Raw genomic sequence first — 16481 nt, forward strand, 5'->3', positions numbered from 1 at the left:
GGTGAAAGGTCCACGCTTCGGGTAATCCCCCACCTGGACCACGAGACTCGTCGAGTTGGCGATTGATTTCCAAAGTCGACAATTTGGATTCCCTCTCTCAATCACCTCAATCAAAGATCCAATTACTACTTACTCACTTATCGACTCTCTCAACCTCATTCACAAACCATGGCCGAACCAACAAACACGCCCATGCCCCCCAGCACCCCCATCTCGGCAACCCCACGGTCCATGTCCCCGGTCCCGCCGCCAGTTCCCAGCTTCCCGACCCCATCCGCCTCGGCTATCGATCTAGCCTCCACCTCCTCGTCCACCTCTCCACCGGGACCCAGGAAACCGATCATCCTCCATATCGGCGACCCCATCAAATACAACCCCACCACCTACGCCACCCTAACCCGGCTCTTCGATGTCGTCCGCCCCTCCGAATCCGAACGCCACCGCCCCGAATTCATCCGTGCCCTGAGCTCCCACCGCTGGGGCGACTTCGCCGCCATCTTCCGGCCCTTCTGGGGCAGCGGCGGCGAAATGGGCCAATGGGACGACGAACTCATCTCGCTTCTGCCCCCACTGTCAAAGTCTTCGCCAGCGCCGGCGCTGGGTTCGACTGGGCCGATACCAAAGCTCTCGGCGAGCGGGGGATCATCTACTGCAACGGCGGGCTCGCAGCTGCCGAGGCAGTCGCCGACTTCGCTGTCGCCATGGTGATTTCCACCTTCCGCTCCTTACCATTCTGCATCGGCGCCGCATCATCAGGAAGCGCAGAGAAATTCGCCGACTGCCACGCCAACGCGACGGCCGTGAGCCGAAATCTACGAGGCCACAAGCTAGGCCTGGTTGGGCTGGGCAACATCGGGCAGCAGATCGCGACGAAGCTGCGCGTAGCTTTCGGCATGAACATCCTGTACTTCGACATTCTCCGCAAAAGCCACGAGGTGGAGAAGGCGCTCGGCGCGCAATTCTGCTCGAGCATGGAGGACGTCATCCGCGCGAGCGACTGTGTGGTCTTGTGCACGCCGTCGGGCGCGGGGAAGGTTATCAATGCGACGAGTTTGGGTTGGTTCAAGCCCGGCGCAAGGTTTGTGAATATCGCGCGGGGATCGCTCGTCGACGAGGCCGCCCTGGCGGATGCGTTGGAAGAGGGGAGGTTGAGCTCCGTTGCGTTGGATGTGCATTCCGATGAGCCGCATGTTGATAAGCGGCTGTTGGCGCTGGCCGGGTCGAGAGCGCTGTTGACGTGTCATAACGCAGGGGGCACGGTGGAGACGCATATTGGGTTTGAAGAGTTAAGTATGAGGAATATCATGGCGGTTTTGGGCGGTAAGGATGCCATTACACCGGTGAATTTGCAGTATTTGCAGAAGTCGTGATGAGCAGGGTTAGTATGACGGTGTCATGAGAGTGACAAACGTGAATGGTGTACAATGGGCGGGCTTATAAGTTACATACATACAGGGCCCATATATCCCTAGATTGGGTTGGAATTGTGGGTAGATATTGATGTTGGGAGTGGGGCGGGCGGGGATGAGTATATGAATAGCTTTGGTGACCAAGTTATGGGTTTATGGAAAGGGGCTGTCGTCACTAACGTAGATCGGTTTACATTCTCGTGTCATCATCTTCAGGGGTTTTTGTGCAGAACAGTTTGCAGAGTTGCATTAACATTGTAGCTAGCTACGAGCATAGATTGCTAACTTTCTCAGATGTTGATCACCATTAAAATCTCTGGGTATATCTCTGGGTATAAACTATAGCAAGTCATGCTAGGCTCTATCCAGGCTCGCTCGGGTACCTTCATAAAAGAGCATTTCAGCAAAGGCACATTATGTACAGTATAAATAAGTAGGCGTATCCTGATCGAATCCGTGCGCTCCTCATCTAGATTTAATCAGCACTCACGTCTCATCATAGTGAAACGACTAATACCGCTGCGGTGCCGACGCCATCTCGATCGGATTCGAATGGTAGCCCGCTGGTGCATCCCCATCGAGTTCGGTAACTGGTGCTGTATTCTGCTGTCCCTCGTACCCCACCGAACTCCCTGTTAATTGCGGGTATTGATACCCCGACTGCCCCGGGCTGTGCGGTGGACTCGATCCCGTCCTTGTGCTCCGCGCGCCGTGATACAGGGCATTGGAGTCGTTGAGACTCGACTGGCCTGGTGCCGCGTTGTTGTTATACCCGTAGTAAACATGAGCGTTGGGGTCGTATTGCTGCTGCTGCGGAGTATTCGGGTCATACGGCTTGATCATACTCTGCCGAAGGTTCTGGTTTGGTGGCTGTCCGCCATATTGCAATGGTGGTGGGTAGGTCGTCTCGCCAGGGTTCATGTACGACATTGCAGGTGTGGCCACACCCGGGTGCTGAGGCTCGTTTTGGTCGTTAGCGGGAACAGTATTATAGCTTTGTGCCTCGCGCTTCTTCTTTTTATTGCGCAAGACGAGGAAGGCGATTAAACCCGCGATGAGGGCCAGACCCCCTACTCCACCCACGACTCCGCCAACAATGGCGCCGGTGTTGCTGGCTGAGGAACTTGGATTACTCGTAGTAGTGCTACCTTGACCAGGAATAGCTGTGGCAACATTGTCTGTGGCTGTTACAGCGCCGTCGGTGGTGCCTGTTTTGGTAGTAGACATAGTCTTCGAAGAAAGCGAGGCGTCAATGACAAATTGTGGCTCGTCCAACATGGAGATAATTGTTGCTTCACTGAAACATCTAAACATGGATCGTGGAGGTTGGCCCGTCCAGATATAAGTTCCGCACGCGGGATATTGCGACAAATTGCTGTCGACTTGTCAATTTACAAGGCAATAATTTATGGGAAAAGCTGATGCGACTTACCAACATCCGGTCAAAGAACCGATACTGCTACACTGGCTGCCCTGGTATGCAGCATAATCGAAGCAAACCGAGAAAAACGGCGCATAAGTTCCCGATGAGCATGCGACAACATTGTCAAAATTTGTGGCGCAAGTTGAATTTACGGCGCACGTCCAAGGATATGCTAGAAAATGCTCAGTTTGCCATGCCGGAAGCACTCGTCTGTGGCGGGGATATGTTGACTTACATGAAATGCCCGAGACCCATCCGCAAGTTTCTGAGTTCGTCCATGTCGATGTCGTTTCTCGCCGCAATAAATCCAGGACATGCTCGCCTTCTGATTTGACGCCGGGAGCCGGTGTAGGTTTCGGTGTCCAGCCTAGGGCTTGATCCTCCTCGGCAACATATCCCGTCTCTTGTGGTGTCCATAACCGTGCCCTCTCGCCGGACCGTCTTATCCACTTTGCGCTCACGCCACTCGCAGCGGCGAGTAAAAATATTGTTGACCGCATAGTCGTGAGTGATATTGCATGCGTAATAAGGTTGCGATAGGCTCGTTTCAGCAGGTCGGCCGCTTGGAGCGAACAAGTGCGAAAACACTGCGGCGCTGACTGGTAAAAATTCTGGTGTTATCGGTTCCGAGTCTGGGTACGACTTCGCCGGTAAATATCACCAAAATTCAGTATTGAATAATACGGCGCCGGATGTAGATTGTCGTCGGTGAATATCTGCATTCGTGCCTGCAGAGGTTGCGAGGAGATCTGAGAAGAGAAGCTGACAGACTGGCAAGAGGGGACCGCAATCAATAAATTGCTAGACAAGCCACACGCATCCTGTGAAGTCTGTCCATCACTTGCAGGGGCCTTTCAGAGGCCAGCCTCAGTGGGTCTAGTCGAATAGCGAAGGATGCACTGCCTGATGGCGAGAGGTGATACAAGGCGAAATAAAGAAGAGTGAATGAATGTTTGGCCCCCACTGGACGTCGAGGTGATAGATTATGAGGGATGCATCTCGTATTCATCCAGTGTTCTGGTTGGATAGCAGTGAGGATTTTCGCAGGATATGGCTGGCTCAATCGACCATAATCCAGATAAGCCCAAAATGCATATGTACAAGAAAAAGACGTCCAAAGCTGCTGAGGAATAGAGATCCATGATGACGGGCCAGCTGCGTTGACTGTGGAACAACCCGAGACAATGTCTGACTACCAATAACTCAGAACGGACGTGTCATTGATATACAGAGTTGTTTCCATGTCCCTCTCGCCATCCACCTTGAACGATGGAAACCGTGACCTTTTGTCTGGGACACAAATACAGAAGTTTGTTGCCCTATCGCATGTCAGTGCCAATTTCCTGCCCGTTTAGATATTTTGGCGTACCTGCTTACCAATACACTCACCCACAAATGTCCATAGTTGAGGCTCTCAGGACATTTGTTGATCATTCTCAGATCTCATCGTCGACTGTCATGATAGTAGCCGATGGCAGGGGTTGTGGACAGGCTTGTCGGGGACCAAAAATATCTCAGCTCCACTTTTGAACAACAAACTTCTTTCTCCACGGTGATTTTGCTTGATCAATGGAAGACACCTAACACACCTCGACCCAGGGCTAGCGGTTCAGCGGCTGAACACGATGAGAAAATCGGTGGTTGGAATGATCAGCCCGATGGGACCACGGAAGGAATTAGTGCCTGGCGCAGGACAAGGATCGTAAAGCTGGCAGTGTATTATTGGCACCGCCACTGCAAGCGAACGGTGGGATCTGGCGACCGGCATTTCAATACAATGCACGCAAAGATGGGCATTAATATGAAAACCCGGGAGCTGGACATAATTCTCGCTTGCTTGCAGGCAGGCGCTGGTGTAAGCCGGGGCAGGCAAGTAAGTCGGGTCAACCGCAGGACAAGTTTCAACGTCAATGGGAAACTAACCCGACGGACTACTCGCAATAGTTTCTCAAAGATTATTGCTAAAAATACGCTGCCGGAGAAATAGGACTGCGAGTAACGAAAAATGCTTCTTTCGTTGCGGGTAGCAACTCGCTGTAGGACGAGGTCAAGCGCAGCGTCTGAAAGTGCGATGTATTGATCAAGGCTGTAAGCTGCCACAGCCATCTGTTAGTCCCAGAAGCCTCAGTTAATTAAATAACGGAGTGGGCGAATGTATCTCCAGGCTGCTCCACCATCAATGCTATACCTTCAAGTTAAGAGTTTCCAATCCAAACTTGTGTTCAACGCCAGCCGCCCCATAAAAACAAACAATATCAACCTTACTCCAATATACTGGGAACAGTGCTTGGAATCGACCTACTCACTTAGGTGATCTTAGCTTTCTTCCTGACTAGGCCAGCTCCAAGTGTGTTGACAGTGGCGGTCTCGGACGGTGCTGAAGTATCCGGAGCTAGCTCCGTCGCTGGTCGCTTCTTTTTTTTAATCATGCTTGACAAATCGTTGACGGCGCCGCTGAATGCCGAGGATGCTGGCTCTGGCGCTGGTAACTCGCGCCGACCAATAATTTCCTGATCCCAGTCACTGCCCACATTAACTTCGTTGATCCACCGAGCAGTGCTTGATATCGCGGACTCGAGTGTTCCAAATTCAAGGTGCAGCAGAAGCTCCACGGCGCGCTTGTAGCCAGATTCATCGAGAATTACCTTTCCTCTGCCCTCTTCCGGCCAGTAATAGTGTGGTGTTTCGATATTTTCAGGGAAGTGAGTCCGCTGATGTGTTTTGATTCGAGGTTGCCGGGGAACAATGCGGCCCTTTAGAACCTTCTTTACCCGCTTCTTTGGACGATCTCTTGGTTTCATTGGAGTTGACTGCGTGGACTTGGAAGGAGTTGATTGAGGAGTCACGAAGGAAGGCAGCTCCTGATTCGGCTCAGGCGTCTGTAGCCGCGTTGCGTCGTTAGGAGGACCACTGTAAGAGGCACTCGGGGTTGGAATGACTGCAGCAGATGGCCTCGACTGTATGGGCTTAGCTGAGCGAGGGGGATCGAAGACGACCCATGCGAACCCCGTCATCCTACCACTAGAGCACTCTTGCCGGAAAGCCATCATCTCCCAAAACTGGTCAAGTGTCCTTAGGCTTTTCCATCCACCACTGAGTTTGAGTCTCTCGGATGTCGACTCTTCCAGCTCCTCAACAAAGCGAGCCTTCGGGTCATCTGGATACGTTGGAATGAGACATCTTGGTGGGACGGTGCTCCCATATGTCGCTGGGTCCGTGGTGTAGGGGGACATGTGCTCCAAAGGGTGGCCCAGAGTCCATTTCGTGGCAGTTGGACTTCGGGGTAAGAACATGCGAGTTTCATGTTCGTCCAAACCTGGTATAACCAGATAGCCTTGTATGTGTTGCCATATTTTCCTCCCGCTCGCACTCTCGCTTCCGTCGAGAAGTGGATTCAACACCCGACACCACCATCGAACTAGTCCTCTGTCATCTAACACATGTTTTGAGCTGTTTGTGACACTTCCGGGGAAGAGATACTGCGATTGCGCACGCGCAAAAAGGTTGACGATGCACTGCTTGCCTTTCCGTCTTCGACTGGCGATCAAGAACGTGATGAACGTGGTGGTTATCTCCCGGATTGGAGAGGGTGTTGCTTTGGGAAGCTTCAGGAGGCTCAGATATCCTGTAGAGTCGGCCTTGGCCACAAAAATAATAGTCGAGTATGCCGTAGTGTATATATAGATTTCCAAGGCGAGCACCAACACTTTCTCCTTTGAGTCGAGGGAATCAATCGAGATGGTCAAAAAGTGTTTCTCGCAGTACGTTCGTAGTGGTTTTCTTGCCCTTCGCTCGGTTGATTCAATGGCATTGCCATATTGCGCATTGTTTGGCGGGTAGGCCGGTGAATGGCAGAGAGCATCGGTAGTTGTAGGTGGAGTGGAGAGGTGGTGGGCAGTGAACTTGACATCCTTCGGCAGGACTTGGCTGAGTTCATCAACGAGGGCGTCGTAGTCTGGGATGGGGTCGAGGGAATGCCTGAGGTTGGCCATCGTATTGAGGCTTCAATACCTTGAGCCAGTTCAAAGTTGGATTCCTCAGTCCGTTTTGAAGCTCAATTATAGGCCATTACGAATCACTATTTGAGTGTAGTACTTGATGATCACGACGCGTGAAGCTACAATGTGGAGACGTGTAAATTGAAGATGCAAGGATCATGATCGGGGAAATCACGACTTTTGTCCCGACACCACGTGATCCTGGCCTGGTCATCCAAAATCCTGGTCGCAAAAGTTGAATGTTTGCAGCTTCAGTTCTAGTGACAGTGACCATTGCATTGTCAAGACAGCTTCAATGGCGCTCACCACAGCCCGACCAGCCGTCCGGCTTGGTAGTCAAGCTTTACGACAGGTACAGAGTCAATCAGTGGTCACTTTCCGACCCTTGATGTCCTCCCAACCCTTCTCGTCGTCCCCAGCAAGTCGATGGGAAGAAGAATCTAGTAGCGATGAAGTCCCACGCCATTCCCGCACGCCTCCGCGAATGAAGGCCACCTTCTCCCCTTCTATAACACGAAACCCGCAAAACTCGATCTGGAAGGTCAACGATGACCCACAGAAACTTGACAACGTTCTCAACACCTTTCTTGGCAAGGGCGGCGACCGTCTGCTCCCAGAAGAACTGAAATGGCTTGCAGTTACGCACAAAAGCTTCGACCAAGGAAGGCGCGGGTTCAATGACAGACTTGCATTCCTGGGACGCCAGATCGCCATCTTCGAGGCCACGCAGAGCATCATCACGAGTCAGGATACTTTCCAGGCGCCTGAGAATGACATTTATGCTGGGCGAAGAGAGCCGTTTGAGGAACCGGCACTGCGTCTGGTAGACAATCTGAGTGTCACGCATCCAGACAATTTGTTGACCAAGGAGAATATGCAAAAGCTGGCTGTGAATACGGGACTGTCGGAAGTAATGCGGTGGAAGCCGCGGAATGTAGGTCTTGCCGGATACTGCTCTTGGCTCTAGTTAACGCTAACATGAGACTAGACTTCAAGTTTGAAATCGTCTGGAATACAGGCGGTCATGTCAGGGACCGTATATGCTATTATCGGCGCCGTTGCTCTGCAACACGGTGGAAAGGTTGCAAGTCGTATTTTTAGGGAGAGAGTATTAAAGAAGCTGCGGATGTAAAAGACGAAGCCTTTAATTTCTGACGACGAGTGTACCGCCATGTACAAAACATGTTCATTGTATGACGATATAGAGCGCAAACAACGAAAGAACCTGGCTCTGCCCATTCCAAGCTTGCGCATCTATGGTATACCCCAACGAGAGCAGTTGTTGACACTTCATGTGAGAACAATGGGATGAGAAGTTAAGAACGACGGGTTAGTACCATTGCTTGTGAGTGTTGCTAAACCCCTGAAATATAAAAATCTCCCATCATCACCCTCATACCGCTCCTCGCCCCACACAGCCAACCAGCTCAACTCCACTTTCGTGTGTGGAAACACTTGTCTCTGGTAGTCCCCTTTATTGTATTCTCCGTATAGAGCGTCTACACGGCCACGTTCTGTATTGTTTCCTCCGAAAATATGTCGAGCAGCGGCCGCTTTAACACATTTTACCACGATAACTGGGGAGATGTGTCTGGCTGCTTTAGTATCGGGGAGAACGTCATGAAACCTTTCCTGTCCATCTCTACACTTACCAAAGGACGGCTCGTACCCGTTGATGCCCTCGGTATATGATTTGAGATTTCGCGAGCTGATTTTGATGTCCATACAGCCCTGCAGCCGTCCAGATCCCACCTGGCCGGATATATACGCCCCTGGAACTCGAGATGTACGGCGCCTATACCCCGCGGGTCGCTCGCCATGACATCGAGTAGAAGATGGTCCAAGGGCGCCTAATCAGTCCGCCAGTGAAGTACCAGCACATCCAACTCCGAGTGGATATAGTCGGGCCGGCAGAGGAAATCCGGTTATCGATTGTACAGGCTTACGCGGCAGAAGCACAGCGCCGCCTCCTTACCCTTCACGCACACATCCATCAGAGCGCAGTGGGTGTTAGTAGCGTGCCACGAGATGCGGCTGGCGAAGGCGCCGAGACTGTTCCTGCGGAAGTGAAGCTATTGAATGTAGTCGGAAGTGTGGATGAGCCCGGATCCGAGGTCATTGCAGGTGCATCCGCCAGGTCTTCAGGCGGAGTTCAGTAGGTAGCTAAGGGAAGGGGCGGGAGTTCGTTCCTTGACATGTTCGGATATGGCTTCGCTCTGGCCTCAGACTGAGGAAGAACAGCACCTTCGTTGGGAGCACCTTCTGAGTCTAGCGGTTTGCCATTGTTGCGATGGTCTTGTTGTTTATTCGGCCCTCCTGCAGTCAATTTTCTGGTAGGAGGAGCTGGCGACCATCGTTTCCTCCCTGAAAGTCCAGTTCGTATTGGCATTTGCACGACTGATAGGGGAGCCTCATAATTGTATCGGTGGTCTCGCCCTGTTCGACACGCCTCTGATGACCAAAAACGTAATTCCGTCACTGTAGACTTCTCTTGATTTGTGTGCCTGATATATTAACGTCCACTCTTTTTTCGACTGGCTTTTTATGCGTATTCCCGCATGATCCCGCGACCACGTGAAGAAATTAACTTTTTCTGAGTCGAGCATTTAGACGTGATTGACACTATTGAATAGAGTAGGGCAGCTGGATAGCTGCTGCGGTTCTGCAAATTTTACTTCACTGCAAGCTGGCTCTATGCGGCCTATTCGCATAGGATGCTTTCGAGCATGATGCCTTGCACTAGCATGACATGCTTGGAGCTTCCTTTGCGGCATTGAACTCGTTAGCCGATTCACAGAATTTCAAAATTGCGAAGGGAGTGACTTGATTGCCAGATTTGATTGCCCACGGCAGCTAACGATACCACTCAATTGTATCAGAATACCGAAATAAACAATTGAAACCGGCTGGCTACAATGACCACTGGATGGCCTATTCGACCTGGGGAAATTAGTACAAAAGCCTAGAATCCGTCAAGTTTATTCTTAAGGAACATTCCACTGAAGAATGGGGCAAGCGGCGGTGAAGTAGCGGACGTTCGAGTGAGGCAGGACTAAGGGACGGCGCTTCCCTGCAAATGCCCCGCAATGCGCTAGTCTCCATTTGCATCCACCACCAAGGGATGATGCCCGTCGCCGCTAGTGCCGTCTTCTCCAGGTCTAAACCAACGTCACCCTACCCTTCCCTAGCTTTCTTTCCACCACCGGGTCTCCTTTACTACTGGAGCACCCAGGCCAGATCATATCTTGCTCTCATCATCATCATCATGGATCCCATACACCGGCCAAACTACCGGCCCTTAATCCAGCGTCTCGCTCTCCCTTGGCTCCTCGTCGTCCCCGGTCTCCTCGCCGTCGTCACCATCGCCATACTGGTCATCCACACTGACCTCAACATCGTAGCCCTCTACTCACAATGCCACGCACGGTCGCGGCTATCGGGTCTCTCGCACATCCCCGTCCTCGGCGCGCCGGCCTGCTTCCTCGTCAGCTTTTTTCAGTACGCCAACACCTCCGTGCGCGCTATTGCTCGCATGAGCGTTATCTTGTCCTTCGTGGGCGCGCTGCTTACGATAAGTCTCGTTGAGTCGGCGCGGATATGCAACAAATCCAGCAGGGTCATTTCGAAGCCTACCTTGCCGTGGCTTGTGAGTAATCTGGTTGGGGGGGTGCTTGTTTGGGATTTGGTCATTGTATCTTCGTACTTGAGCCAGGCGAAAAATGTGCAGGCGGCGAGGGAGTCGGCCAGTGCTGAAGATGCTAGGGAGGCGGATCCGGAGATCGATAAGGGGGTACGGGGTCTTTCGAGTCAGGTTGAGGCAATGGCCATTCCGATTGCTGTGGTGGTGGGGTTCATCGTGCCAAGCGTTGTGATGCTGGTCTTGACTCATCCGATCACTATAGGGGTTTGGCTGTTCTTTCCTATCTGGGTGTCGACGGTTCGATATGCCGTCAAGTTCGTCGCTATGAAGGTAGTCACGGATCCCGGGCCGTATCACCTCGAGTCGCACCGAGTTCCGCTCGTCACCATGTACGCTGTACCAGTCATCTGCTCGGTACTTTCGCATGGCTTCCTCATCTGGAATATGTTTGCCTGGGATGATCGGAAAGAGATGACCCGGGCTACCATCAAGTTTATCGAGATAGATGTTGCCATCATCGCAGTCACTATCCTTTACTGGCTGCTGGTTGAGGCCGGGGTAGTTGCATGTGTCACGATGATTGCGATCTCTATCCTTATGGGCCCAGGGGCTGGACTAGCTGTGGCCTGGTTTCTACGGGAAAAGGCCTTCGACGTATACTACCAGGGTACGCAAGGATCATCTGACAGAGAGGGAGATGTTGAGGATGAGAGCGAAGAGACCCCCCTACTTCGGTGACGAAGCTGGGTGTGCAACTGGGGGTATGGAATAGAACACGACTACAGAGGAATAGACTAGGCCCAGGCTGGTAACGAAGCATACGACAAGGCCAGATTGCAAACATTCTAGATAATCACCTCTTCCTATTACTGCACTAGGTCACGCTCGCCGTCTTCGCCATTTCGGGGAGTCTGTGTATTTCCAGCGCGGCCCTTTCCCAAAGGTACGACTTGTTCGTAATCCCCACCATATTTGAATATTTGCCCCGCGACAAAACCACTGCACCGCTTAGCTATCTCGTCTTTGCTTTGTCAAATTTTAAGGCTGCATATACTGTCACAAGGTCTTATGGTTGGTGGATAGCAGTGCTAAGGAAAAGACACATATTTTTGCAATGCGCTTGTAGAGCCAGTGGTTTTGAGAAAGGACGAAATCAACGTTGAGGTCTAGCTATCATCTATCCCCGTACGTTCCTGGTTACCCTGCCCTGTCGGTAACTCTCCATTTCATAGATGTACGGAAAATGCATATATTTTAATAACCCTCTGTAATTTAGTTAGCAAAACGCGAAATACACCATTTGAGAGCCCTTAACGAATAGACATTCACTGTTTGCTTAGCTCTTTGGTTAGTCGCTCGGATCCTATTTTCAATCACATAGACTATTATTAGCCACCTGGAGTCTATATGAATAGTATACTCTTAGATAATAGTAGATGTGATGTAGAAATAGAACCTAATACCACTCTCCTTATATATTACAATACTTATTTTACTTAACATACTAAGGAAAAGCTCCCAACTTATTTTACCTTAACCTATAAACAATATATTTTACGAAATCCAACATATATTACATATCTAATACTCCAGATGCCCGCTGTCTTTGAGGTACAAAACTCTTTGTGTCAACAATGTCACGGAGTCTGGTTCGACTGTACCATCTATCCTAAAGGCTACCACAGCGAGACGATGATAAAATCAATACCTTTGATTCAATTTGCGTAACTGTAGTAACTAGCTATTTATTATTCTAGAACTTAGCCTAATAAATTATTATTTCCTCCACAGCGTTTTATAAGTACGGTCCGTACAATACTACTTTATGAGTGACATATGTGTAGAAACTAACCTTGCTGGCATTAATAGAACTATGTATGGGACCTTGTAAGGGAGAAATAACGGACGGTGGCATTGAAAAGTTGTTATGACTGATATAGTGCCTCCTTACATGTATATCCCAGCTTGTTCCACGTCCCACATCATGTACCTGAACATATAAGCATTCCGATTCAAATAAAGTGTCCTCAGGAACTCACCATCTTTGAATCAGTTTTTAGCATTCAGGCATTTACTAAGACTAACCTTTGACTACAGGAGGCATGGGTATCCTTTATTACCTAAATAACAGAGGGACAAAGCAGCAAGAAGAGTCGGGCGTCTCAGACATGAGCCTATCTTAATTTTATGTCCTTTTATGTGAAGTCTTATTAGATGTTTCTGTGGATGGTTATCTGCGTATACCCAGTATATGATAGAGCACAACCATCTCTTCTTAGGCCTTCGAATAACTTCGAACTTCACCTTAAATATAGACCATCCTTCTACGGCTTGTAATTTATTGCTGCTGACAAATTCGGTGAATGTATAGTGTGGCTAAGATATGCAGTGCAGATAACTTTCATTGTTCCTTTGTTGGACTCAGCACTTGTAACCATTCACAACTATTAGAAACAATAAAACCATCCACATTGATCAAAGATATTCAGTGGATTGTTGCCTACTCGCCTCTTATCTATTTATACCTCACCTCGCATGTTCCTTGATTTGTTCTCGATGAAATCATCCAACATTTGATCATATTCTAAGAACAGCGTTGATATTAAACATCCATGCTCTCTTCTATATCGGGTTTCAAGCTGGTCTAACTCGCAACCATTTCATAAGTCTCACGAACCAGATCGCTAATAGTCAAAGATGTCGAATCAAGGACAGTCACGAGGATGGGACGAAACTTCTCACAACGATCTACAGCAGATCCTGAACGATCACGGCAAGTTCACCGTCAACGGTGATATCACAAAATGGGCGCAGATTATCGCTCTATTTCGCGCAAAAGGCTATAATCGGTCGAAGGATGCCTGCCAGTAGGTCAAAAACTTCCACACCTCCACACTGACTGATTTCTCATTCGTCACGTCACGCTAGATGTCGAGTCCATGCGAAGGGTATGAAGAAAATCGCTCGGGACGTTCAAGCACAGCGCGTGGCCCGTGGCGAGCCTGCCACATTGGAAAGTGAGCTCGACTCTGACTCTGAATCCGAGTCTGACGATGATGGTAAACCCCAGGGGAGCAACAGTAAGCCAGTTATTCTGTCTCTTAATACAAAAATAACTTCGGTTAACTAAAACATTTTGACTAGGCGCTGCTAGTCAAACTCGTCCTGCGGCGTCCAACGATGCTACCGCTGGCATGGCTCCTCGCAGTGGTACTGGCGCCACGGTGTTGGAGCCGATCTACGACGCTGGAGGAAACACTATTGCTTACATGAGGAAGAACAAAGACCTTGGAACTTTAATCAGCATCATTTCTGTTGCCGAGGCTCAACAGAAGCTCGATTCTGGGTTGCGAAAACTTGGTGATTGTCAGGTATACGGGTAAGTCATATATATATGACAACTGTGGTGTTTAAATGAGATCATGATCGCACGCTGAAGTCGTTGAGTGGAGAGCAATAGGATATCCACGGTGGCGTTTCAGGGGTGTTTGGCGGGCGGATTCAGCGGCTGAGCGCCACACTAGGGCGAAACACCGTCCGTGCAGTCAGCAGGTGAGAATATCCCAAATATCACCACATCGGATGGCCGGCCTAACGGCCGGCCGCTCGGCGACGTCCGGATACCAAACTAGCAGGTAGGAGAGATGCTCCGGGGGGTAAAAGATATAATACAAAGCTAGGTAAGGCGTCGATTCCCGTTTCGTACCCGTAATATATACGTATTATTGGTAGGCTAAGGCCGGCCGCTAGGGTAGGTCCTACTATACTAGGCGAGCCTTCCTCCCGGCCCGTAACCGTTTACATAGCTGGTCTATAGAACAGCCTATCTGCTGCTGTTGCAAATTAAGTATCCACATCGCCGACTCCTCGCTACATCGCCTTGCTTGTGCTTGCCTCCTAATCTCAACGATAACCTCGCCCCGTAAAGAGTACCACTGTACCTCGCTCCGGCGGCCAGATCTCCACCGGCTGCCCCAACGCCTGTCTAACTCGGTAACCGACGGCTGGCCATGGATCCCGATCGTCCACTCCCTCCATAGCCCCTCCACTGTACGCGTCGTACGGCACATACTGTGCTTCGGGGGCGCTGGATTTCCTGCCCAGATACACGGCTGCGGACTTAGGGAACTACGCTCAGTAGGTCGCCCGGTAGGTGCTAGGTTCGACCGGTTAGAGGGATTACTACGTAATACTGGTATCTGCCCCTCTGCTATGGCCGGTGCTAATGCTGTTGTCGGTACTGTTGTTACTACTGTTACCTCTGTAGGTAAAGGTACAGGTGCTGTTACTGGAGTAGCCTCAAGGCGAAAGGTAAGGCCGCCGGCCGTGAGTTTCTGGAGCTGCGTAGACTGGGTACGGTCTGAGTGTACGAGCTGATCGAGAGACTGCTGAAGCTTCGCCGTCTGCTGCTGAAGCTCAGCTATCCTTGCCTCGTGGCGTACGTCGATCGACCTCAGGTAGTCAGCTAGCGTCGGCATAGCCTGAGTCAGGAGAGCTAGCTGGCTAGGGCGCTCCTCCTCCTGGGCTGTAGTTCGGACCTGCCGGGCGAATAGCGCGTAAGCCTTATGCTGAAAGACCCGGTGATCCCATATAGGGCTATTAGGGAACTGTTCCTGTAGCAGGGCCGAGTCCTGTAGGATAACCTTCCGGAGGTGGAAGAGTAATTCGACTAGACCCATAGCTGCTAGGTCACTAACTTGGTCCTGGCTAGGGCCGAACCTATCCCTCCAGCTGTCAAGCTCAGGCCAGATCTCCCTAAGCAGGGCCTCCGGGGGCGTGATAGTAGCCCGCCGGACCTCGAAGCATCCCATCTGCGGCGGATGCCCGGCCATTACACGCATAAACTTCCGGGGTAACGAGCTGAGATAACACCCGACCATCTGCTCCTGGTTCCACCGGCCCGCTCGTCGTATCTGTTCCTCGCTTACGCCTTTCAACTCAGCTGTTTTAGCCCCAGCGCTGCGGCCGATATGCGTTTTCTTCTGTGACGTTACCCCGGCGTACTGGAAGGCCTTAGTAACCCAGTCCCGCTGCGCGTTATACGAGAAGGCTGTTGTACGATCCGCCCCGCTCCCCTTGATCAGCCGGATATCGTACCAGGCCGACCGCCGGCTCAGGTCCGGGAAGGGCTCGTCGGTTAGATCCCAGCGGTACAGCAGGTAAAAAGCAAGGCCACCTAGCATACAGATAAGCGGTTTTCTATTGCGGAGTGCCCCTGCGGTCTCAAGTCGTCCATGCTGATTTTGCTTCCCCGCACGGGTAGTTAGGATAACCGGCATACAAGGGGTCGAGCCCTCGCCCTGCAGCTCAAACGTAAACAGGTCCGAGATTTCGGCCGCCCTCCGATCGCCGCCACGAGTAAGCATATAATGGCCGAGAAGGAGGTCAACGAGTGTCCGAAAGTGACATTCGGGCGAGGAGCTGCTATGTGCCCAAAGCTCGTAGCAGATCCGCTCGAACTGCTCCTCGGTATAGCCGTCCAAGATGGTCTCCCGGCCCTTATCCGCGTATAGATCCTTCTCCCGTTGCGCATCCCGCCGCTGGAGAGACCGGACGTACTCACGTACGTGGTCTTCCCGCGGGGAGGGGTGCGTGTTCATCCCTAAAGTCCTCTGGGTCCGATAGAGGTCGGTAATAGCTGTAATATAGCTCCGTACGGAGCGCCACCCGAGCCGCGTCTCCTCCTGCGGGACGCCCTGGTCGGCCTTCCGGCTCCAGGCTCTCAGGGGCCGGTCGGTAACGACCTCAACAAGAAAGAGGAGGAGCTTGTCCTCCGTAACCGTATCGGCATCCTCATACTGCTTCCGCCGGCAGAACTCCTATATATAAAGACGTTAGCTACGTACCGGGCAACCTACGGGGCCGATAGGTAAGCGAACAACATACCTGGAACTCCTTCTGCTTCGGCTTGTACGCTATAACAGTGTTCTTCGGCCTGGACTGGTCGATAAGCGATAGGATCCTCTGTGTGTTAGCCCGTAACTCAGCTCTATTAACGGCATCGGTTCCGA

The 16481-nt window shown here is 51.3% G+C and overlaps 7 protein-coding genes across 7 annotated transcripts; 5 read left to right on the forward strand and 2 right to left on the reverse strand.

The window, feature by feature from the left end:
- Positions 1-168: 168 nt before the first annotated feature.
- Positions 169-1370, forward strand: BCR38DRAFT_453974 (putative D-mandelate dehydrogenase; the record flags this gene model as incomplete). Its single annotated transcript, XM_040861659.1, has 2 exons — positions 169-457; positions 580-1370. The coding sequence occupies 2 exons, from the start codon at positions 169-171 to the stop codon at positions 1368-1370; spliced, it is 1080 nt and encodes a 359-aa protein (XP_040721029.1).
- A 153-nt stretch (positions 1371-1523) lies between these two features.
- On the reverse strand, positions 1524-3477 carry BCR38DRAFT_10350 (uncharacterized protein). Its single transcript, XM_040853315.1, has 3 exons — positions 3068-3477; positions 2842-3004; positions 1524-2784 (listed from the first exon to the last, which is right to left on the reverse strand). The coding sequence occupies exons 1-3, from the start codon at positions 3330-3332 to the stop codon at positions 1920-1922; spliced, it is 1293 nt and encodes a 430-aa protein (XP_040721030.1). The 5' UTR covers positions 3333-3477; the 3' UTR covers positions 1524-1919.
- Positions 3478-4156: 679 nt separating this feature from the next.
- On the forward strand, positions 4157-4979 carry BCR38DRAFT_10380 (uncharacterized protein). The gene has a single exon (XM_040853318.1). The coding sequence runs from the start codon at positions 4304-4306 to the stop codon at positions 4817-4819; it is 516 nt and encodes a 171-aa protein (XP_040721031.1). The 5' UTR covers positions 4157-4303; the 3' UTR covers positions 4820-4979.
- Positions 4641-6964, reverse strand: BCR38DRAFT_416812 (histone acetylation protein-domain-containing protein). The gene has a single exon (XM_040859131.1). It carries the CDS (start codon positions 6822-6824, stop codon positions 5139-5141), a length of 1686 nt encoding a protein of 561 aa, XP_040721032.1. The 5' UTR covers positions 6825-6964; the 3' UTR covers positions 4641-5138.
- A 254-nt stretch (positions 6965-7218) lies between these two features.
- Positions 7219-7962, forward strand: BCR38DRAFT_453976 (ribonuclease-III-like-domain-containing protein; the record flags this gene model as incomplete). The annotated part of the gene is made up of 2 exons (XM_040861660.1): positions 7219-7764; positions 7819-7962. The coding sequence occupies 2 exons, from the start codon at positions 7219-7221 to the stop codon at positions 7960-7962; spliced, it is 690 nt and encodes a 229-aa protein (XP_040721033.1).
- Positions 7963-10095: 2133 nt separating this feature from the next.
- Positions 10096-11208, forward strand: BCR38DRAFT_329372 (uncharacterized protein; the record flags this gene model as incomplete). Its single annotated transcript, XM_040854877.1, has 1 exon — positions 10096-11208. One exon carries the CDS (start codon positions 10096-10098, stop codon positions 11206-11208), a length of 1113 nt encoding a protein of 370 aa, XP_040721034.1.
- A 1959-nt stretch (positions 11209-13167) lies between these two features.
- Positions 13168-13853, forward strand: BCR38DRAFT_404529 (uncharacterized protein; the record flags this gene model as incomplete). The annotated part of the gene is made up of 3 exons (XM_040857850.1): positions 13168-13337; positions 13399-13550; positions 13615-13853. The coding sequence occupies 3 exons, from the start codon at positions 13168-13170 to the stop codon at positions 13851-13853; spliced, it is 561 nt and encodes a 186-aa protein (XP_040721035.1).
- Between the last annotated feature and the right edge of the window lie 2628 nt (positions 13854-16481).

Source organism: Pseudomassariella vexata, assembly GCF_002105095.1.
Source record: "Pseudomassariella vexata strain CBS 129021 chromosome Unknown BCR38scaffold_1, whole genome shotgun sequence".
NCBI classification, from domain to species: domain Eukaryota; kingdom Fungi; phylum Ascomycota; class Sordariomycetes; order Amphisphaeriales; family Pseudomassariaceae; genus Pseudomassariella; species Pseudomassariella vexata.